At 35.1% G+C, this 24856-nt stretch overlaps 1 protein-coding gene and 1 long non-coding RNA gene across 5 annotated transcripts; both read left to right on the top strand.

Moving 5' to 3' along the window:
* Positions 1-2564: 2564 nt before the first annotated feature.
* On the top strand, positions 2565-3311 carry LOC136063474 (uncharacterized). The gene is made up of 2 exons (XR_010625124.1): positions 2565-2944; positions 3054-3311. It is a non-coding gene; the product is annotated as an uncharacterized LOC136063474 (long non-coding RNA).
* A 9387-nt stretch (positions 3312-12698) lies between these two features.
* On the top strand, positions 12699-22798 carry LOC111993915 (uncharacterized). Of its 4 annotated transcripts, none has more exons than XM_024025751.2 (12): positions 12699-13532; positions 15031-15295; positions 16437-16596; positions 16728-17469; positions 17594-18023; positions 18137-18318; positions 19401-19560; positions 19875-20102; positions 20193-20543; positions 21382-21483; positions 21896-22167; positions 22554-22798. In XM_024025751.2, the coding sequence occupies exons 1-11, from the start codon at positions 13024-13026 to the stop codon at positions 22142-22144; spliced, it is 3378 nt and encodes a 1125-aa protein (XP_023881519.2). In that variant the 5' UTR covers positions 12699-13023; the 3' UTR covers positions 22145-22167; positions 22554-22798. The 4 variants fall into 4 exon arrangements, with proteins under 4 accessions (XP_023881519.2, XP_065619990.1, XP_023881518.2 ...); XM_024025750.2 differs by lacking the exon at positions 22554-22798 and adding an exon at positions 22446-22552 and having other exon boundaries at positions 12700-13532; XM_065763918.1 differs by lacking the exon at positions 22554-22798 and having other exon boundaries at positions 16734-17469; positions 21896-22552.
* The last annotated feature ends 2058 nt before the right edge of the window (positions 22799-24856 follow it).

The raw sequence follows: 24856 nt of genomic DNA, 5'->3' as shown, positions 1-24856 counted from the left end.
AATCCATACCAACACCAACACCTCCATCAACCATACCCACAAACCCACCACACCCTCCATCAACAATACCCACCACTACCTCTATCAACAAAACCCACCATGTGAGGTTATCAAAAAAAAAAAAAAAAAAAAACAGCATGTGAATGAGAAAAATTAGAGAAGAGACAAAAGAGAGAAAGAGGGAAGAGAGTCAGGGATTGAATAGAGAGGGGAGGAAGATAGAGAAAAGTGAGAGAAAGAGAAAGAAGATAATATTATTTTATTTATATATACTAGCTATAGTAAGTTCTAAATACCCATACTTACTGTAGCTAGGATGTAAAATAAAATTAAGTTTATATACCCAAATGTGGGGGGTTTTAAAGGCTCCAGTTGGTAAAATAACAATTGGGGGGTTTTTACACCCCCCAATGCTAATGCTCTTAGAGCAACCACATCAATTAGTGTATTTTACACATCCATTTTTATACTAAAAGCTTACTTTTTCTATTTTACACATCTATTTTTACAAAACACTCACATCAGTTTATCTATTCTATCATCTCTTTTATTTAAATAATCAATTTTCTCAATTTTTTTTAATTATTTCTCACAACTACCCCCCTTTACATACGTGCGCTCTCTCTCTCTCTCTACCAAATTTTCTGATTTGTTGCTCTCTCTATACCCATCTCTCTACTCATCTCTATACCCATTTCTGAACACAGATCAACTCTCCCTAGCTCGGTCAAGCACCGATCAAACTCTCTAATCAAACTTGGTCAAGCACCGTTCAAGCCATGCTTTATTCCTAGCGAAACTCTTGAACACAGATCAAACCGGTCAAGCACCAATCAAACTTTCGAACACAGATCAACTCTCCGATCAAACTCTCGAACACAGATCAACTCTCTGATCAAACTCGGTCAAGCACTGATCAAGCTCAGTCAGATCTCTATAGATCCGATCAGGCAAGACCCATCTCAGTCAGATCTCCCTAGCTCCGATCAAGCAAGACCCGCAAGCTCCAATCAAGCAAGACCCACAAACTCCGATCGTTCCAGTCAAGCACCGATCGTTCCAATCAAGCACCGACCTGTCTCTTTGTTGGTTTGTCCATATGGGTTTGTTTGTGTGTTGGTGTGTTTGTGAGCATCTGAGGAAAAAGAAGATGAGGAGAGGAGAAGTTATTGAGTTCGTTGTGCACGGAGAAGAAAGAGAAAAAAAAAAGGTGTGAATGTGAAATTAATAAAATAATATATGGATGATCTATAGTAACCGTGTAAATATACACAGTTATTGTAGCAAGTGAATAAATAAACACATCTTTACACATTTTTAGAAGTACTGATATGGAGCATTTTTTAGGCCAAATGTGTAAAAGTTGTGTCTTTTTCTATTATACACGATTTTGTAAATTTACACATCTAAAACCTACTTTTTCTATTTTACACATCTACTTATCAAAAACACCCACATCAGAGCATCCACACCAGCTCGTGTAAATTTATCATCTATTTTACATGGAAAAAGCTACTTTTTGTATTTTACACATCTATTTTTACAAAACACCCACATCAATTCATCTATTATACACTACATTTTATATAAATAATATTTTTATATTCTTTTTTTAATATTATTTTACCTACCCGTTTCTTTTTCCAATACCTCCTTTTCTTTCTTCTTTCTTTCTTTTTCCTTATCTCTACTGTTTCCCCTTTCTTTTCTTCCTCTTCTTTCTTCTTCTTTCTCTCACGGTCAAAACCTAGAAGCACTAGAGCAAGAACTCCATTAACACCACAGCCATCACAAGCATCACAACGCCTCTCCAATCCATCAATCTTCATCAACCCAGAAGCACCATCACAAGCCTCCATCAACGCCTCCGTCAACCCATAAGCAAGACCTATACCCACGACTAGATTAAGCACGACCAGATCAGGCAAGACCTATACCCACGACCAGATCAGGCAAGACCCATACCCACGAGCTCCGATCAAGCGAGACCCATGAGCTCCGATCGTTCCAGTCTAGCACCGATCGTTCCGATAAGTACCGATCTCTCTTTGTTGTTTGTCCGTTTGGGTTTGTTTGTGTGTGGGTGTGTTTGTGTATCTGTGTGTTTTTTTTTTCTCTGATCAAGTGTATCTCTGTGTTGATTTTGGGTTAATTTTCAGTTGATTTTGGTTAATACTCTATGCTAGTAACGCTAGGTTTAGTGGTTATTCTGGCACGTTGGGTGGTTATACTGTACAATGATAATATTATTTTAATGTATACACGAGCTACAGTACCCGTATAAATATACACGAGTACTGTAGCTCATGGAAATATATACACGGTTTTACACAATTTTACACCCACTGATGTGAGTGTTTTTTTACTCAAAATGTGTAAAATTTGCACTTTAGTTCTATTTTAGAAGACTTTAGCCGAGCAGATGTGAATGCTCTCAGTTTATCTATTATACACACTATTTTCATTAAATAATCATTTTATATATATATATATATATTATTTCAACAACCTTTTACTAGTCAATCCCACTTTCTCACTTTCTTGCTGAACACTATTCTCTCTCTCTCTCTCTCTCTCTCTCTCTCTCTCTCTCTCTCTCTCTCTCTCACGGTGAATTTTCTTTCTTTTTCTTCTTTCTCTCATCTTTCTTCACCAGTCAATATTTCTTCTTTCGCCCATTTCTTCACCGGAAAACTCCATTAACAAACCAGAAAACTCTTAAACAAACCAAAAATCTTCACTTCAATACAAACCCATGTCAATCTAAGTCCATTTGGGTTGGATCCGGTGATGGCAGCAAGCATGGTGCCAATCTGAAACTCTGATCCAAGCATGGCAAGAAGAACGCCGATTCAAGCATGCTGATCTGAAACTCTGATCCAAGCACGATCCGCCACAAGCGCCGATCCACTCTCTTTGTCTCTGTTGGTGTGTCCGTGTGTGGGTATGTTTGGTTTTGTGGTGTTTGTGGTTGATTTTGTTGTTGATTTTGTGGTTGATTTTTTATTTTTGTGGTTGATTTTTGATTTTGTCTATGAGAGTGTGTGTATCAGAGGAAGAAGCAGATAATGAGGGCGTTGGCTTTGCAGATGAAGAAGGGAGAAAAAAAAAGGGGCGAAATTAGAAATTATTAAAATAATGTATAGAAGAGTTACAGTAACCGTGTATATATGCACGGTTACTGTAGCTCTTGTATATTTATGCACAATTTTACACCCACTAATGTGGGTGTTTTTTTGGGTCAAAATATGTAAAAAAAGCTGCTTTTTGTATTTTGCAAGATTATATATGAACTGATGTGGTTGCTCTTAGAGATGTAATTTGCAATTTACCTAATAAAATATATAAAAATTAGTAATCTTGACTTGCGGTCAATTATATATTGACTAATGATGAGATGATATTTTCAGAATTTATTACAATGACTAGATAATTATTATCTGATTATTTCAAATATATTAACAGATTTATATGACCAAAAAAGAAAAAGAAAATAGAGAGTTCAATATACTAATATAATTTTTAAAAAGTTCAATATACTTTAGGCTTTGATTGGTTGGAGGATGGAAAAGTGAGAAATAGAAAATATTTAATTTTCTTTCATACAAGTTTGGTTGGGTGTGGAAAGTTGATGAAAAACTATTTTATCTGGTTGAGAAGAAAAGTGATACAATATAAAAAATAAGTTTGTATAAATTTATTCTCATGTCCTATTACATAAATTCTTTTTTAATAATTTACAATGGGGAATATAAAATTAAAGTGGAGGCTAAAAATTTAAAATAAAACATACATAATGGATTAAAAAAAAGGTTCATAATGGGTTAAAAAAAATCTCACATACAATGGAGGGAAGAGAGGGGTAGATGAATAATTTTCCTTCTACACTCTCTCCTCTCTCATTTTCTCCCCAAATTGGAAAAATGCAATTTTAATGGGTGTAGAGATAAAACACTTGGGCCCCACCAAAATTACCCCACATTCCACTTTTGAACAAAACAACCCCTCTATTCAAAATATCTCATATTTTGTGCTTCCTCTTTGTCAACCTCCCCCAAATCACCCCCTCCAACACACATATTTAAAATTAAAATATGATTTTTTTTTTATTCATAAGGATATATGAATACTTAGCCTATACAAAAATACAAAGTAAAAAAGAAAAAAGAAAAAAGTCCACTCATTTAATATTACATGAGAGAGATAGAGAGGTTTATAATTTATTTTATTTTATTTTATTTTAAATCCCATCCACAAACCACACCCATATCCCCAACGGGTTGGATGTTATTCCCATCCCCATTAAAAATATAAAATATCAGTTTCTTTTTCTTCTCTCTCTCTCTCTCTCTCTCTCTCTCAACAAATCAAACCCCTCCAGAAATAGCAAGATCTAGTGATAGTAAGCTATTGGTGACTAACAAATTAGAGTATTGGGCTTTTCGATGGTGAGCAGTGGGATATTGCTTCCTCTTATGAAGATGAGGTCCAACTAGTAAACCTGTGACTAGTTTACTAAACCAAGCAATTTGACCACAATTCACAACAATTTTTTTTTATTTTTTTTTTTTTTTTGGTTTTATTAACTTTAAAACTAGACTAGTGGTTTGTTCTCGATTAACCTGATTCAATTCGGTTTTCAAAATCATTATTTAAAGGTTACGCAATATATTTGCTCAACTCATTTATTGATGTCAACTTGCTTTGATCCATGCATTTATTACATGAGCGTTGCGGGTTGGGTGATTATGACCATTAAATTAGCGTGTCAAGTGGACTCACAGGTTAAGATTTTTCTAAACCACCAAGAATTGATCCATTTGCCTATATATATATATATAGGGTTAATATTTTTTCTTTTCTTTTTTATATGAGAAAATAAATAATTTTTAGAAGTAATACAAATTAAAAATGTTGGTATATTAGTGTCGTAACTTGGCCACCAAACAAGAATTCCTAACTCCGCCTTTGAATGTCAAGTATTTTATGACCCAATTAGAGATAACCATATGTAAGTAAAGGCATCTTGTATAAAATTTCCAACCCATCCAGTCAAAAAGCTATGTAAATTTTCAACCAACCCATCGGGTTTTAAAAGTTGGTGGATCGACATCGGTTTGAAAAGTGAATCCACCAATGGTACTCTAGTTAAAAATATTGGCATCAACTTGGCTAACTAGATCTGTGCATATTCCTAATGCTAGGATGCTTAAATTTTATTATACAATATCTAAAAAACAATGTGTAACCAATCATCAATTTTTTTTTTCAAATATTTATTTTTATGTTATTTAAATCCACAGCAACATGAATATGTAAGCTCTACGTAGTAAAAGTTGTAGTATCTTTAACATTTTCTTTTAATTTTTTTGCTGATACATTTCTAATTTGTTTGGATATCGTTTATTGCTGAAAATTGAAAACTGAAAACTAAAAATACTGTAGTAAAATAATTTTTAAATGTGTGAATAGTATCGTGGAATCCATGTTAGAATTTAGAAGTTATATTTGTTAAAAGAGGTACTTGTGGATCCTGTGAATAGTGCATAGGACCTACCCAAGAAAACACAGATGCAGATAGTAACGCGTTTTGCGTTGCTATCCAAACCCAACCTTCAAGTTTGAAAGAAAATTTGAACTTTGCATGATTTTGTTTCAAACACTAAGCAATAACATCGAATATAAAGCTTTTTACAACAAAATGCTTAAGGCTCTGTTTGATAACGGTGTTCAAACAATAAAACCATTGATTAAACATCACAACACGTATTTTTATATTCTTTTTTATTTTTACATATTTTCATAAAATTTAAGTAACATTATTAGGAGTCTCTTATCAAACAGGTCCAAATTAATTAATTTTTTGAAGTGCTATTTTTAATACCAAATCATTGCTTTTTAAAATTTGGCACAAGTAATGGACAAAAAAAAAAAAATTGGCACAAGTAATTATGTAACATTGATCGGTTTACTCTTTTCCAAAACAAAGTAAAAACCACATTATGATGTACTTCAGGCAAATTATTACATATGATAGAAAAGTCTCAGACCAAATTTACCTACAAGAGTGCTGAAACTTGTTGGTAAGTGGCCACGAAGGAGGCAGGAAAAGAATAGTGGCCAAATTGTCAAATCAGTCAGTCCTCCACTGTTTTAAAATCAAAATTTATATATAAATTTAAACCCGTTCTCTCTCTCCATTCTATTCTATTTATACCCCCAAAATAAAAACGGTACAACCAGATTCTAGGGTTTCCCTCTCTCTTTAATCTTTATACGATATCTGTGTTTCGTAACTTTTTTAATTTTCTAGGAGCGGTACCACTACGCTCCTCTCTTTTCCGTCATTCTTTCTTTCCATGATTTGTACTTTTTAATTTTCTTACCTTCCAAACAGATCTTTACCCCCCCAAAACCCATTGATTTTTCCTGCCAATTCCACAAAATTCGTTTCCTTCTCTGACAAATCCCTCGCTTATGCTCCGCTCCATCTTTGCCTCCAATTCCGATGCAGCTCGCCAATTCGGACCAACCCGCTTCCGAATCCCCCGAAAACTCGGAAAAGTCCGAAACTTCAAAACCCCCCAAACCCTCTGTGGTTGACGATGGCGATGCTGATGCCGAGGATGGACCGGTTCTTGATGTTTCCGGGAAAAGTTTCGAGGTTTCGACGCTGGAGAACTCAAACGACGCCGTGGAGGGTTTGTATTTGTACAAAAACGTGTTCAATTTGATACCGAAATCGCTGGGCGGGCTCGGGCGGCTGAAGAGGTTGAAGTTCTTCATAAAAACAAAATTGCTCTATTCAAAAATAATTTTGTTTTAAATTGATGAAAGAACTAGAAAAAGAAAGGATTCAAGGTTTTAAGGTTGGACCAGCGTTTAACCTAAAGGTCAAATTGTGATGACATAGTATTATTTTAATATTAATTAATATGAAAATAATAAAATAAAAGGTAAATTACAAATTACACCCCTCAAATTTGGGGGTGTTTGAATTTTACACCTTAAAGTTTCAAAATTTGAATTTTACCCCCCTAAAGTTTGGGGTGTTTGGATTTTACACCATAACATTTTAGAATTTGAATTTTACCCCCTAATTTTTTTGGGGTATTTAGATTTTACTCCCTAAAGTTTAGATATATTTGGATTTTATTTCCTAAAGTTTTAGAATTTGGAATGTAAAATCCAATATCCCCAAACTTTAGTGGATAAAATCCAAATTTTAAAACATTAAGGTGTAAAATCTAGACACCCCCAAATTTCATAGGATAAATTCTAAATTCTAAAATTTTAGGATGTAAAATCCAAACACCCTCAAATTTTAGAGCATTACTATTGGGGATGGCATAAAAGTTGTATTTTACCATCTAAAAATCTGTTTTATTTATTATACCAACTCACTTTACAATACACCATACATTTCAGTTTTTATTTTTACATGCAACTGATTAAAATAATAGAACTACACAATAATATAATATTAAATAAAATATATATTTCTCATCTCTTTCCTCTGCTACCAACCAAGACCATGACTATTCACCAAGCAAACGATCACAAACCACCATATTTAACTAGTAAACCCAAAAACGATCGATACCAAACACCAACAGCTTCATCAACCATACCCACCAAACCCACCACCACCTCCATCAACAATAGCCACCGCTACCTCTATCAACAAAACCCACCATGTGAGGTTATCAAAAAAAAAAAAAACACCGTGTGAATGAGAAAAATTAGAGAAGAGACAAAAGAGTGAAAGAGGGAAGAGAGTCAGGGATTGAATAGAGAGGGGAGGAAGATAGAGAAAAGTGAGAGAAAGAGAAAGAAGATAATATTATTTTATTTATATATACTAGCTACAGTAAGTTCTAAATACCCATACTTACTTTAGCTAGGATGTAAAATAAAATTAAGTTTACATACCCAAATGTGGGGGGTTTTTGAGGCTCCAGTTGGTAAAATAACAACTGGGGGGGTTTTTACATCCCCCAATGCTAATGCTCTTAGAGCAACCACATCAATTAGTGTATTTTACACATCCATTTTTACACTAAAAACCTATTTTTTTTCTATTTTACACATCCATTTTTACAAAATACCTACATCAGTTTATCTATTCTATCATCTCTTTTACTTAAATAATCAATTTTCTCAATTTTTTATTATTATTTCTCACAACTACCCCCCTTTACATACGTGCGCTCTCTTTCTCTTTCTCTATGAAATTTTCTGATTTGTTGCTCTCTCTATACCCATCTCTCTACTCATCTCTATATCCATTTCTGAACACAAATCAACTCTCCCTAGCTCGGTCAAGCACCGATCAAACTCTCTAATCAAACTTGGTCAAGCACCGTTCAAGACATGCTTTATTCCTAGTGAAACTCTGGAACACAGATCAAACCGGTCAAGCACCAATCAAACTCTCGAACACAGATCAACTCTCCGATCAAACTCTCGAACACAGGTCAACTCTCTGATCAAACTCAGTCAAGCACCGATCAAGCTCAGTTAGATCTCCCTAGCTTCGATCAGGCAAGACCCATCTCGGTCAGATCTCCCTAGCTCCGATCAAGCAAGACCCACGAACTCCGATCGTTCCAGTTAAGCACTGATCGTTCCACAAGCACCGATCGTTTCGATCAAGCATCGACCTGTCTCTTTGTTGGTTTGTCCATGTGGGTTTGTTTGTGTGTGGATGTGTTTGTGAGCATCTGAGGAAAAAGAAGATGAGGAGAGGAGAAGTTATTGAGTTCGTTGTGCACGGAGAAGAAAGAGAAAAAAAAAAGGTGTGAACGTGAAATTAATAAAATAATATATGGATGAGTTACAACTGTGTAAATATATACTGTTACTGTAGCAAGTGAATAAATATACACATCTTTACACATTTTTAGAAGCACTGATGTGAAGCATTTTTGAGACAAAATATGTAAAAGTTGTGTCTTTTTCTATTATACACGATTTTGTAAATTTACACATCTAAAACCTACTTTTTCTATTTTACACATCTACTTATCCAAAACACCCACATCAGTTTATCTATTATACACACTATTTTCATTAAATAATCATTTTATTTTATTTTTTAATTATTTCAACAACCTTTTACTAGTCAATCCCACTTTCTCACTTTCTTGCTGAACACTATTCTCTCTCTCTCTCTCTCTCTCTCTCTCTCTCTCTCTCTCTCACGGTGAATTTTCTTTCTTTTTCTTCTTTCTCTCATCTTTCTTCACCAATCAATATTTCTTCTTTCGCCCATTTCTTCACCGGAAAACTCCATTAACAAACCAGAAAACTCTTAAACAAACCAAAAATCTTCACTTCAACATAAACCCATGTCAATCTAAGTCCATTTGTGTTGGATCCGGCGATGGCAGCAAGCATGGAGCCAATCTGAAACTCTAATCCAAGCACGGCGAGAAGAACGCCAATTCAAGCATGCCGATCTGAAACTCCGATTCAAGCACGATCCGCCACAAGCGCCGATCCACTCTCTTTGTCTCTATTGGTGTGTCCGTGTGTGGGTATGTTTGGTTTTGTGGTGTTTGTGGTTGATTTTGTTGTTGATTTTGTGGTTGATTTTTTATTTTGTCTGTGAGAGTGTGTATTAGAGGAAGAAGCAAATAATGAGGGCGTTGGTTTTGCAGATGGAGAAGAGAGAGAGAAAAAAAAAAGGAGCGAAATTAGAAATTATCAAAATAATGTATAGAATAGCTACAGTAACCGTGTATATATGCACGATTACTGTAGCTCTGGTATATTTATGCACAATTTTACACCCATTGTTGTGAGTGTTTTTTTTGGTCAAAATGTGTAAAAAGAGCTGCTTTTTGTATTTTGCAAGATTATACATGGACTGATGTGGTTGCTCTTAGAGATATAATTTGCAATTTACCCAATAAAGTATATAAAAATTAGTAATCTTGACTAAAAAAATATTTAAAGCGGTCAATTATATATTGACTAATGATGAGATGATATTTTCAGAATTTATTGCAATGACTAGATAATTATTATCTGATTATTTCAAATATTTTAACAGATTTATATGACCAAAAAAAATAGAGAGTTCAATATACTAATATAATTTTAAAAAAGTTCAATATACTTTAGGCTTTGATTGGTTGGAGGATGGAAAAGTGAGAAATAGAAAATATTTAATTTTCTTTCATACATGTTTGGTTGGGTGTGGAAAGTTGATGAAAAACTATTAGAAAAGTGATACAATATAAAAAATAAGTTTGTATAAATTTATTCTCATGCCCTATTACATAAATTCTTTTTTAATAATTTACAATGGGGAAAATAAAATTAAAGTGGAGGCTAAAAATTTAAAATAAAACATACATAATGGATTAAAAAAAAAGGTTCATAATGGGTTAAAAAAAAATCTCACATACAATGGAGGGAAGAGAGGGGTCGATGAATAATTTTCCTTCTACACTCTCTCCTCTCTCATTTTCTCCCCAAATTGGGAAAATGCAATTTTGATGGGTGTAGAGATAAAACACTTGGGCCCCACCAAAATTACCCCACATTCCACTTTTGAACAAAACAACCCCTCTATTCAAAATATCTCCTATTTTCGGCTTCCTCTTTGTCAACCTCCCCCAAATCACCCCCTCCAACACACATATTTAAATTAAAATATGATATTTTTTTTATTCATAAGGATATATGAATACTTAGCCTATACAAAAATACAAAGTAAAAAAAGAAAAAGAAAAAGAAAAAGTCCACTCAATCAATATTACATGAGAGAGATAGAGAGGTTTATAATTTATTTTATTTTAAATCCCATCCACAAACCACACCCATATCCCCAACGGGTTAGATGTTATTCCCATCCCCATTAAAATATAAAATATCAGTTTCTTTTTCTTCTCTCTCTCTCTCTCTCAACAAATCAAACCCCTCCAAAAATAGCAAGATCTAGTGATAGTAAGCTATTGGTGACTAACAAATTAGAGTATTGGGCTTTTCGATGGTGAGCAGTGGGATATTACTTCCTCTTATGAAGATGAGGTCCAACTAGTAAACCTGTGACTAGTTTACTAAACCAAGCAATTTGACCACAATTCACACAATTTTTTTTTTTTTTTTGGTTTTATTAACTTTAAAACTAGACTAGTGGTTTGTTCTCGATTAACCTGATTCAATTCGGTTTTCAAAATCATTATTTAAAGGTTATGCAATATATTTGCTCAACTCATTTATTGATGTCAACTTGCTTTGATCCATGCATTTATTATATGTGCAGTGCGGGTTGGGTGATTATGACCATTAAATTAGCTTGTCAAGTTGACTCACAGGTTAAGATTTTCCTAAACCACCAAGAATTGATCCATTTGCCTATATATATAGGGTTAATATTTTTTCTTTTCTTTTTATATGAGAAAATAAATAATTTTTAGAAGTAATACAAATTAAAGACGTTGGTATATTAGTGTCGTAGCTTGGCCTCAAACAAGAGTTAGGACTCTGCCTTTGAATGTCAAGTATTTTATGGCCCAATTAGAGATAACCAAATGTAAGTAAAGGCATATTGTATAAAATTTCCAACCCATCCAGTCAAAAAGCTATGTAAATTTTCAACCAACCCATCAGGTTTTAAAAGTTGGTGGATCGACATCGGTTTGAAAAGTGAATCCACCAATGGTACTCTAGTTAAAAATATTGGCATCAACTTGGCTAACTAGATCTGTGCATATTCCTAATGCTAGGATGCTATAAATTTTATTATACAATATCTAAAAAACGATGTGTCACCAATCATCAATTTTTTTTTTTTCAAATATTCATTTTTATGTTATTAAAATCCACAGAAACATGAATATGTAAGCTCTACGTAGTAAAAGTTGTAGTACCTTTAACATTTTCTTTTAATTTTTTTGTTGATACATTTTTAGTCTGTTTGGATACCGTTTATTGTTAAAAATTGAAAACTGAAAACTAAAAATACTGTAGTAAAATAATTTTTAAATGTGTGAATAGTATCATAGAATCCAGGTTATAAGTTATATTTGCTGAAAGAGGTACTTGTGAATCCTGTGAATAGTACATAGGACCTACCCAAGAAAACGCAGATGCGGATAGCAACGCGTTTTAACCAAACCCAGCCTTCATGTTTGAAAGAAAATTTGAACTTTGCATGATTTTGTTTCAAACACTAAGCAATAACATCAAATATAAGGCTTTTCACAACAAAATGCTTAAGGTCCCGTTTGATAACAGTGTTCAAACAATGAAACCATTGATTAAACATTACAACACGTATTTTTATATCATTTTTCATTTTTACATATTTTTATAAAATTTAAGTAACATTATTAGGAATCTCCTACCAAATAGGTCCAAATTAATTGATTTTTTGAAGTGCTATTTTTAATACCAAATCATTGCTTTTTAAAATTTGGCACAAGTAATTATGTAACATTGATCGGTTTACTCTTTTCCAAAACAAAGTAAAAACCACATTATTATGTACTTCAGGCAAATTATTACAAATGATAGAAAAGTCTCGGACCAAATTTACCTACAAGAGTGCTGAAACTTGTTGGTAAGTGGCCACGAAGGAGGCAGGAAAAGAATAGTGGCCAAATTGTCAAATCAGTCAGTCCTCCACTGTTTTAAAATCAAAATTTATATATAAATTTAAACCCGTTCTCTCTCTCCATTCTATTCTATTTATACCCCCAAAATAAAAACGGTACAACCAGATTCTAGGGTTCCCCTCTCTCTTTAATCTTTATACGACATCTGTGTTTCGTAACTTTTTTAATTTTCTAGGAGCGGTACCACTACGCTCCTCTCTTTTACAGACTAAAACCCTTTAGATTTTCCGTCATTCTTTCTTTCCATGATTTGTACTTTTTAATTTTCTTACCTTCCAAACAGATCTTTACCCCCCCAAAACCCATTGATTTTTCCTGCCAATTCCACAGAATTCGTTTCCTTCTCTGACAAATCCCTCGCTTATGCTCCGCTCCATCTTTGCCTCCAATTCCGATGCAGCTCGCCAATTCGGACCAACCCGCTTCCGAATCCCCCGAAAACTCGGAAAAGTCCGAAACTTCAAAACCCCCCAAACCCTCTGTGGTTGACGATGGCGATGCTGATGCCGAGGATGGACCGGTTCTTGATGTTTCCGGGAAAAGTTTCGAGGTTTCGACGCTGGAGAACTCAAACGACGCCGTGGAGGGTTTGTATTTGTACAAAAACGTGTTCAATTTGATACCGAAATCGCTGGGCGGGCTCGGGCGGCTGAAGAGGTTGAAGTTCTTCGGGAATGAGATTAATTTGTTTCCTTCGGAGTTTGGGAGCTTGGTTGGGTTGGAGTGCTTGCAGGTTAAGATATCGTCGCCCAGTTTTGGTGGGTTGCCACTGAATATGCTCGAGGATTTGAAGGAGCTTGAGCTTTCTAAAGTGCCGCCTCGGCCTTCGGCTTTCCCGATACTTGGCGAGATTGCTGGCCTCAAGTGCCTCACTAAGCTCTCTGTTTGCCATTTTTCCATAAGGTAAGTGTGTATGTTGCTCTGCTCTGCTTGTCTGCTGAGATGGAACTTAAAATAGTTGAAAATTTTGAATTTTTGTGTGGGGTATTTGTGTAACTTGTTTGGTTTAGTTGAATTGAATTATTTATATTTGACTCTGTTTTGTTCAGCAGCTGTTGTTATGCTTTATCTAATTGACACTGGGAAAGATTATTTGGAATCTGTCTCTGATGAGATAATTAGTGTAGTTGAAGCCAGCCCCAGTTGATTTGGCTTGTGTTGTATATATTTAGTGCGTGGAGGGATGTACTTTAGGCTTAGGTGAGGATGTAATAATACGTAGAAGAAGCATTTGTCTTGGTTTAGTCTTATAATCATGTAGCTGAATGCAAAATATGGTGATTTCTGCTGCAAGTGAATTATCCAGTATTATACAGATTCTGTAGTTTTGACAAGAAAGAGTATTTCTATAATGTATCATACAAGATTGACTGGGATACAATGAAGGCTGTGCATAGATAATTAGTAGAAAAGTTGCTAATGGCCTTTGGACCAAATGACATCTCCTTCTCTTGTAAACAAGGGATTGAGGGTGAGCTCACATGTTCAAAAACCATACTCTGGTGTGTGAGTAGTTTTTGAATAATAATAATAATAATAAATAAGCAAAAGAGAATAATCTCTATTACATATACATCAGTATATTTTGTGTCATTATTCTGGATAGTACATGTAATATCAAACTCATAAATAGGCTGATCTATGCATGCCTAGGCTGCTGAGTGACTTTCAATGAGCTCTATAATGGCAAAGCTTGAGCTACGTGGATTGCTTAAAAATTTGTAGACTTTTCATCGCACAATATGGTTATGTGGTTGTCCTTTTTTAATTGTGCATGAACTGTTATGACACCCAACAAACAAGCGGTAATGCTTTTAAAATTCAGGAAAAAAATGAAAAGAGGAGAAATTTGAAATTATAGGGAGCATGGATTGAAGCCACAGGGTGAAAAACCTTGATGCAGATCCTATAACAGCTTGTCATGCTAGGAAATAATACCTCAAAGGATATCCATTTATGTTTAATTTGAAGCCACAGGGTGAAAATCCTTGTTGTAGATCCTGTAACAGCTTATCATGATAGGACATAACATCTTGAAGGATATTCATTTATGTTTAATTTGGTGTCTGTCCAAATTGTTTGGCCTTGATAGTGATGGTATAGCATGTTATAAACTAGGTGATTAAACCTCTCTCTCTCTCTCTCTCTCTCTCTCTCTCTCTCTCACACACGCGCACACACACACACACGACCATGAACCATGTGATGAAATCTCTAGCTGAATGCTTGTTCTCATAAGATGAAGCCATTAAATTACATTAATAATGCTCTAAACTTCTAAGCCTTGAGTATTTGAGGACTGTTTGTCATTGTCATTTCAATAATGAATAGAAAAATAGTATTGCTGTACTCACTTTACCAGCTTTTAACCCACTGAATTGTGGTGAAAATTTTCCTGCAGATACCTTCCTCCAGAAATTGGCTGCTTAAATAAGTTGGAGTTTCTAGATCTTTCATTCAATAAGATGAAGAGTTTGCCCACTGAAATAAGTAATTTGAATGCCTTGATATCATTTAAAGTTGCGAATAATAAATTGGTGGAACTCCCTTCGGGTTTGTCCACTTTGCAAAGGCTGGAGAACTTGGACCTCTCAAATAATAGGCTGACATCAATAGGGTCTCTTGAACTTGACTCAATGCATAACCTTCAAAAGTTAAATCTCCAGGTACTTATATATGATGACGTATACTGACTTAGTTTCAGAGGCACTTAATGTCATATTTCTTTGCTTGTTATGATTCATTGCAGTTTTAGTTTCTTGTATGTTGTAAGATATAATTTGTTTGGCAAAAGATTTTATTCTATTTATTTCTATGGTTGCTACTCTTTCAAATAGGCCCATATCCTAATTTTATGTTCAGCTACTTGAATTCTTTAATTACTTTTTTTTTTGCACTAGTCAAGTCATAGGCCTCATCCACTCCTTTTCAATCTTAGCTTCCATTCTTTTGATCATAGGCCTCATCAACTTATTGCGGTTGTCCACTTGACCTCTTTTCACAGGCTGCAACTTGAATTAAACCACTCATTTTCACTGTTGTAGTAATCAGTCTTCATTTTTTCCTATGTAGGAGCCACCTCTACTTTTAAATGGATGACTTCATTCCTTATTTTCCTAGTATTTTCACTCTTTAATCTTTTTGTTCTAATTCAGTCATCCTCATTTTATGAACATGTGTGTGTGTGTGTGTGTGTGTGTATTGTAGGATTAGGATCAAGTTACACTTGGTGTAACTCTTTGCAATGTTCCACTAGTCCATAAATTTTTTATAGAATTAATATTCTGAAAATCTGACTATTGGATTATGTAATTTTGTTGCTTCTAACATGCACTCCAAGTTTAGTGTTAATCGGTTGTTATTTACCATTTGATTCACAAGCTCATTTTTTGTGTGTAAGTTTAAAGTTAATAAACTTGAAATATAAACATCTTATGATGAGATAGTTATTGATCTCCGATAATCTTGATATTTTGCAGGTATGTAGGGTGTAAGAAGATAATGTAATCCAACAATTTAATTGTCAAAATACCCTTTTCAATGAAAAGTTATAGAGTGGTGTAACCTCACATAGAGTTACACCTGACCCTATATTGTATGTATTGGAATGTTTCTGTGTCACATACATATATACATACATTGTGTTTGATGCTCATGAATTTTGGATATCTCACTTATCAAAAAAAGAATATCTCAACTTATCTTGGAATTGGATTACTCAGTGGTTTTTAGCTTTGATTCATATTCTGTATCCATGTTTGAAGCCTAGCATTTAATTTGTGTCCTGATTCTTCTTTATCTTTGAAGTACAATAAGCTCCTCAGCTATTGTCAAATACCTTCATGGATAAGCTGCAATTTGGAAGGGAATGGTAGAGATGCATCCAATGATGATTTCATCAGTTCTTCAGTTGAAATGGATGTGTATGACACTACCATGGAAAATGAGAGAAGAATTTCCTGTAATGGTGAGGCCTGTGCACTCAGTTCTATTTGATTTAATCTGGATGGTTCCTTTCTTTATTTAAAATAAATATACTTTGTTTTGTATATGCTTTTGTTCAGATATGTGAAACCAGTTTCATCTTATGACTCATAGGTGCAGGCTCTAGTCATACATCACCAACCTTATTAACTGTGACATCATCAAACAGTAGATGTTTCGCAGCCCGTAGGACAGGCAAGCGATGGAAACGACGGTATTATTTGCAGCAGAAAGCTCGTCAAGAACGCTTGAACAATAGTAGAAAGTGGAAAGGTATAGATTGTGACAAGGTGTTAACTATGAAAGCAGAAGAAAACATCAAATCCAGCAACCACAATGTCCCTGCTACTGAAACTTGTGTAGAAGGTGCCTCACACATTGTAGGTGTGGATGATGATGATGATAAGCAAATTGTTTCTGGAGAAGCTGAAATTGAAAATTTGCCTAGTGTGGCCGAGGATAATGAAATTGGTTCCAGAAAGGGGTTTGGTGACTCTGCTCCAAAAAGAAAAGGGGGTGAAGATGAATGCTGTGAAGCTGACTCATCTCTGATCTCCACACAGAATGGGGCTGGTGAGGAAGATGAAGGTTCGTCTTCAGAAACATTGAAAAGTATCTCCAAGTCAAAAAGGCATTGTGATAGGAATCTTGATAATCCTAAGCCATGCAAGTCTCGTAAACCAATTGAAGATAGCTCAAATTTGTCTCACAAGTACAGTAATGACTCGTTTTGTAGCATTGAGGATCATCTACCAGATGGTTTCTATGATGCGGGGCGTGACCGACCCTTCATGTCACTGAGTGATTACGAGCAAAACTTGCATCTTAATTCACGTGAAGTCATTCTTGTGGACAGGTCATTTTATACATGAATGTTTTGTTGATTTAGACATTGATTGCACTTTTTTTGGTTTCTGGGTTGGTATATAGTAATGGTTCACTTGATGTAAACAACTGAGATTGTTTATTTTGACCTTCAGGAAGAGGGATGAAGAGTTAGATGCGATTACACTATCTGTTCAAGCATTGGTGTTTCGTTTCAAGCAATTAAATGGTTTAAGCAGAAGTAGGGATCAGGATGCTGTTGATGTCCTGCAGATTGCATCATTGCTTGCTCTTTTTGTATCAGATCATTTTGGAGGTAGTGATAGAGGTGCTATCGTTGAAAGGACACGAAAAGCGGTCTCTGGTTCAAACTATCAAAAGCCCTTTGTTTGCACCTGCTCAACTGGAAACAGAGAGAGTATTGGTACAACCAACAAGGCAGTTGTGGACACTGTTGAAGATATTATTTTTTCTGATCTCTGTGAGAAATCTATCAACTCTATTAAAGTAAGAAGAAATTCTGTAATAGTTCCTATAGGGGCCCTGCAGTTTGGTGTGTGCAGACATAGAGCATTACTTATGAAGGTGATTCTTCTACTGTGTTTATGTTTCAAGATCTATATGTTTTGGATGTGTTTAATATTTTTCCTTTTCCTTCTAGTTATTATCGTGATCTGATGAAATATCGTTTTCTCCAGTATTTATGTGACCGGATGGAGCCTCCTGTACCTTGTGAGCTTGTCAGGGGTTACCTGGATTTCATGCCACATGCCTGGAATGTTGTTCCCATCAAGAGGGGTGATTCCTGGGTTCGCATGGTTGTTGATGCATGTCGTCCACATGATATAAGAGAAGAGACAGACTCGGAATATTTTTACAGGTGTGCACCTTTAGATTTTTCTTTTTAATGGGTGATGCTTATGTTAAACCATAGAAAACCATGGTGAGTATTTGACTGCTCACACTTGGCACAGTTGGATTTAGGCCATGTTTTAGGTTGATCTCAACTTCTGATGCTATAAGAAGCTTGCTAAAGCTTGGCTCAAGCATCTTCGCTGTGGCATCTGAACATAAACAAGCCCAAGTAGAAGTGTGGTGCCTTTGCTTGTAGCTAATAACCATTATCCTTTATGAAAAGAAGCCATTTTAAATATGTGTCAGCCCTTTGCTGATGTGAGTAACAATTGTATTTATAAGACTGTTCAAAAATTAGAGCGACTGTTTTCCTCTGTATTCTACATTTCCAGATAAGAATAAATTATAGATCCAGAGTGATGCTTCCCCTTATGTTTGTCGTCAATGAATTGAGGCAAGGGCTACTAGAGCTATGCTTATTTAACATGAAAAGAATTAAAAGTAGTCTTAGACCTGGCTTGTTTCTCATTTGAGCAAGCTTCTTATTAACTATCAAGGCCAGCCTGTGTTCATAGCCCAGTTCATATACCGTTATAATGCCCTAAAGGTGCTTTATAGTTTTGGGCCTTTTGGCTTCTGTTATATATTTTTTAATGTTCTTAACCCCCTGAAGTGCTCGGCTTTATGCATGAAGTGTTAAATTAAGATATTCAGATCTCTGCTTTGTTTGGAATGTTTTGGCCATTTTTTTCCTCCTTTTCCTCTTTGAAACAGTATTGTTCTGCTGACTAGTGTGATTTCTTGTGTGAAGGGATTGGCTATCCTTTAGAACACATATCATGAACTACAATGTAGCATGTTGATCAGTCCTGCTGCAGGTTGAATGTAAACCTTAATACATGGAAGTTTCTCAGTCTATTATTAATTTATGTGGTCTTGTCTAATTTTGATGTTCTGATCTTCCACTCATCATGATATTATAGGCTACTGTTATCTTATTCTCATCTGATATGTTTGGTTCAATAACATATTTCTGAAACTGTTATATTGTTTGGCCAAAGAGTTGTATCTATTTTTTTCCCTTTATGGATTTGCTTCGTGTAACAGATACATTCCTCTCAGGCGGACTCCAGTTCCGCTTTCAAGTGAAACTGGATTAGGTGCTGATTGTTCTTTTCCGTCTATATCTTGTTGTGATGAAATTGAGAAGGCAGGTTCTAGCTCTCTTGTTCGTTGCAAATTTGGATCCATTGAGGCTGTAGCAAAGGTGTGTACCTCAGAAAGTCTTGTCACATTCACATTATCACTGAATGAAAAATGTGGTATCCATTTTTCTGCAATATTGCATCCAGTTATTGTTGATAATGATTGTGTGATGGGTCTTCTAAGACATTCATTGATTGCAGAGTTTATGAATGCTTAGTTTTTGTAGTTTGAATGCTATATTTTTCTTGTTTTAAGTTACTAGTAGCTGATTAAGTTTTTGTTTATTTGTTCATGTTAGTTTCTCATGGTTCATTATCTTGATTGTAAAATGTTTCAATATGAGTGCTAATATGCCTATCTTGTTGGATCTTGCAGGTGCGTACTTTGGAAGTATGTGGGACTTCAGTGGACAAATTAAGTAATTTTGAGAACAGTTGCTTAGGGGAAGTAAGAATTTTAGGTGCTTTGAGACATTCCTGCATAGTAGAAATGTATGGACATCAAATATCTTCGAAGTGGGTTTCTTCAGTGGAAGGAAATCCAGAGCGTCGTATATTAACGTCTGCAATTTTCTTAGAGTATATAGAAGGGGGATCTTTAAAGGTAATTTTGGTTAGTTTATCAAGCTTGCTTACCTTTCCTTGATCAGTTTTTATTTGTGTCTTAGTGATTGTCTTACCCATTATGTAACAGATTTATGTAGAGAAGCTATCAAAAGCTGGCGAGAAGCATGTCCCAGTGGAGTTGACATTGTGCATCGCTAGAGATCTTGCTTGTGCGTTGGCAGAGCTGCATTCGAAACACATTATTCATCGTGACATAAAAAGTGAAAACATATTGATTGATTTGGATAGGAAGAGAGCTGATGGAATGCCAGTTGTGAAGCTCTGTGATTTTGATAGTGCAGTGCCTCTTCGCTCTCTCTTACATACCTGTTGCCTTGCTCATATTGGAGTACCTCCTCCTGATGTGTGTGTTGGAACACCTCGTTGGATGGCTCCAGAGGTTCTGCGGGCAATGCATGAACGCAACACATATGGACTGGTAAGTTCTTTCTCCAATCAGTTAGAATCTTTGACTAATGGTTCAGAGCATCTGATCTTTATGATTATTCTTAATTCTGTAATGCATTGCCATTACAAGCAGTGTTGTCATATACATAAACTTGCATGTCTCTGTCCAAGCTGATATGTTTGGTACAAATGTTCATCTCTTATGTTGCAGAAATTGTCTGCAACACTGAAATCTTGTGAATTTGCCAAAGGTTTACTGAGGGAAAAATAAAATGTATTTAGGATCTAATACAATGGGGGAAAAGGGAATTATGCATGTTTGGTACAAATGTTCATCTCTTATGTTGCAGAAATTGTCTGCAACCCTGAAATTTTGTGAACTTGCCAAAGGTTTACTGAGGGAAAATAAAATGTATTTAGGATAGAAGATTGAATTCAATGGAGGGAAAAAGGAATTATGCATGTATAAAGATATACATTTCCTTGTCGAAGAGGGAAAAAAAGAAAAAAAGAAAAAAATATTGCCATCATCTAGAGTCACGGAATGTGGGAGAGGCATCAAAGTAGCATATAATCAGCCGATGACCTCTATGAAGTGGTGATATCTGATGGGCCCATACCAGGTGTTTGTGTAAAAATTCTCTTCATTCAACTCAAGGATGGTAACTTTCTTTGGGCGCCCAAACAGAACCTCCTCCTCGCCCATAGGAAAGGGTGGAGGTTAAGGTTGTGGTTTTAAAATCCATTGGGTGTGTGTGTGTGTGTGTAAACTTAGGGTTTTGGGGGTTCACGGCTATTATGCACTTGCTACTTCTTATCCTTCATGTGATGTGTTTTTAATTGTAAAACTCTTATTTATTTGGTTACAGGAAGTTGATATTTGGTCATTTGGCTGCGTGCTTTTGGAATTATTAACTTTGCAAGTCCCGTATGTTGGATTATCTGACTCACATATATATGATCTCCTTCAGGTATGATTCTCTGTCTGTCTACCCCCCCCCCCACCCGCAACACACACAAACAGAAACAAAAAAACTAGAAATTTTTGAAAAGTTGAAGATTAGGTGAGCTTAGAGTAACAGAATCCAGGCATGAGAGATCTTTCGTGCTAGCAAATGGATTCCGTTTCTTATAGGATTGGTCTGTATCATAATATTTTATGTTAATAACAATAACCAAGAGATAATTTTCCTGTAACTGGAATGCCAGTATTTTTAGTTTCAGCATGAGAGTTCCTTTTTGACATATTCTCGATACTATTCACTTAATAGAAGTGAACCTGAGGCATTAATGTTGCATTTATCTTGATATGCTGTTCATATTAGGTTGAAACTCGGTTTCTACCCTGTAATCTAATCAGTTTGTTGCCTCTGATATAAACAGATGAGCAAGCGACCACAATTGACAGATGAGCTGGAGGCTTTAAGCTCAATTAGTGAGCCAGCAATGGCTCAATCTGGTGCTGAGCTGGGGGAATCAGAGGCTGAATTAGAAGAATTAGAAACATTGAGCTTCCTTGTTGATTTATTCCGCCGGTGTACTGAGGAAAATCCAAAAAACCGTCCCAAAGCTGAAGAACTCTATGAAATGTTGCTTGCACGCACTAGCAATGTTACCAGTTCAAGATGTTAGGAACAGAAGTCGCTTTGCCTTGGGTAATAATCTCTCTCACACTTTTTAAGTTTTGTAGCACTAGTGACTAGGATGTCTTATTCTTATATTTTTATTTATAAATCTTGGGATCAAATATTTAGATTTGCCCAATAATTATTTTAGTTTCACTGGTTAGTCTAGCAGCCACAGTGAGTTATGTTTCTGTATCAGGAACATCTGAGGTTTAGGTACATTCGGGACATCAATTATCTGTAACCCGTTTTCCTCTCTTTGTTGGGTTAGTAATTTGCATTCTGATTGAGATCTGTAAATTTTGTAGGTAGTTCTGTTTTTGGGTTGTGCAATTCTTAAGCGTCCTTGTAACTTTCCCAAATGTAAGTAGACCTTTATTAATTTATAAAAAGTAACTCCAATTTTGATTTGGCAGTTTGGAATTCGCTTTTGATTACATCGATGTTTAGACTGGATTGTTCTCAGGATGTCTGAATGAACATTATCCTCTTTGTTTAAGTAATTTCATCTGGATATATATTCATATTCAGTTGAAGTTTTCATTTTGAACTTCTGATGCTTAGTCTATTGCAAGTAGATTGAATTACCAATTTACCGTGGAATTTTCATCAATGTAATATTACCTTAGTTATCAATCTGAATTTTATATTGGACAGTCAATGGTGAATCATTCAACCCCCTTGCACCTTATTTCAGCATCTTTTTATTTTCCTTACAACAGCTGATTGTGATTTGCGACTGATCAAATAATGGATTGGGTGTTACCATAGAAATGGGATAAAATAAATCGTACCATCACGTGACCTTGAGGGGCGGTGGATGCGGCTGATGGTCTAGGGTATCAGAACCAATATACTTAATTAAAAAAAAAAAAAATTGGAACAAAAGGCTTAGATACAGTATCTTCGATTGAATTCAAATACTTGGTTGTATTGACCAATAAAACACATGGTATTATCTTTTTCAAGGAAAATTATATTCAAAACAACCAAGTATTTGAATTCAATTGAGGAACTTAATGTTTTACACTTAAAGTGTTGTGCTTAAGTTTTACCTTAGAACTAATATCAATATGTACTATTGCTGAAATGTTTTCAGAAACCATTTCTAGAATGGAAAAAAGGTAAGCAGGCAGGCAGTTCCTTTAGTGTAGTAAATTAAGTTTTTCAATTAAATTTAAATGCATAATTGCTTGCATTGATCAATAAACAAAATATTGTATATTTTCTAAGGTCAGTTAAATTAAATGTAGTTGTGTGTTTGAATTTAATTAATAATTTAATATGTTTCACTTAAAGAATTGTACTTAAGTTTAACCCTTTCGAATAAGTAAAATTGTTGTTAACAGTTGACATGCTATTGTAGCATTTGTCAAAAGATTTTATGAAACCGTGGGAATACGATCTTCTCTATTTTGTTCTTGGATTTAAGAGTATGTAGACCCATCATTTAATGATGTATTACTAAATATATTTTTAGTTTAATAATTAACATGATTTATAAAATAGATCAATTCCAAGATGAACAAGAGCTTAATTTTTTAACTTCAATATAGAACATTTTCTTTCTTCCCCCCCAACCCCCCCACAAAAAAAAAAAAAATCCGTGGGTAAATCTGCTAGAAGTTGCTCACTGTTAATACTTAGGAGGTTTAGTGCTTAATGGTACATGCGGAGAAGAAAGACAACCATTGATATCTTTACTTAAGATTATGGCAACAATCAGTGTGCAGATTCTCTGTTTAATGAAAGAAATGAAAGTAACATGGCTGGTCAACCTGTGTCATGAAAAGAAGCAGAAGCAACACGGGGCTATTCTTAAAAAGTTAAAAACTTGGGGTTCAAAAAAGTCCGTCGTTCAACTTGTGTATTGTTTTGACTTGGTGTGATCCCACGTGATGCAGCGGGTGTAGGTTTGTGTTAATAATAATTAACCCTCTTATACCAAAAAGAAAAGGTTGTAAACTTTTCCTTCAAACCCTATAAACTATTCAAAGAGAGTAAGTGGACAATGAGAGAGTTGCATGAAACCCAATTACACTCTTCCAAAGCTAAAGAATAATTAAGTTGAATTGTTAAATGGGGGTGCTCAGCTGCTTTATTCGCCCTTGTGTTGCCTTTTATGTGACTATCTAATGTGACGTTTGAGGGGAGAGAGAGAGAGAGAGAGAGAGTAAATATATATATATATATATATTTTGCCTCCTCAAAGCGCACAGTACATGCAGTGGTAGCAGTGTAATAATTAGGGACCACCCTACTACGCTGGTATTTTACCTCCAAATTCAGTAATATAATAATCTAAGGCTAGAAGTAGATGGATAGGGTTTTTAAGAAACACACCCAGGCCTAAGTCTTAAACAACTTCTCTCTCTAATAATATCCTTCTTGCCATGCCCACTTTGCCAGTGGCCCTGTACCTTAACCTGTAGGAGTAGGACACAATGGAGGAAAAAAAAAGTGTATGTAGCAGAACAGAACAGTGAGCCCCAAACCCAAACCCTTTGTGAAAATTCTCACGTGGCTGCCTACACGCGGGTTGACATCATGTTACCACAGTGCAGAGCCACTGGATTCGATTATTTGCCATGTGTTTGTTAGTTTCCATGATTACTGTTTTGCACTGTTCTTTTCCATATGACATTACCATCATTTCTTCCCCATTTGTTTATAAAGTCAACCAAACGAAAAGTCCATATCTTTATTAAAGGATGAAGAT

The sequence above is a fragment of the Quercus suber genome, unplaced genomic scaffold, assembly GCF_002906115.3.
Source record: "Quercus suber isolate HL8 unplaced genomic scaffold, Cork oak 2.0 scaffold_532, whole genome shotgun sequence".
In the NCBI taxonomy this organism is placed as follows: Eukaryota; Viridiplantae; Streptophyta; class Magnoliopsida; order Fagales; family Fagaceae; genus Quercus; species Quercus suber.
The sequence above is the reverse complement of the archived record's forward strand: the minus strand, read 5'-3'. Positions and strand labels throughout refer to the sequence as shown.

Excerpts from the sequence above, each read along its gene's own strand:
- LOC111993915 (XM_024025751.2), top strand. The coding sequence starts at position 13,024 with ATGCAGCTCGCCAATTCGGACCAACCCGCTTCCGAATCCCCCGAAAAC. Across the intron at positions 19,561-19,874 it reads CCATTGAGGCTGTAGCAAAG|GTGCGTACTTTGGAAGTATG; the intron begins GTGTGTACCTCA and ends TGGATCTTGCAG. Across the intron at positions 21,484-21,895 it reads ATATATATGATCTCCTTCAG|ATGAGCAAGCGACCACAATT; the intron begins GTATGATTCTCT and ends TGATATAAACAG.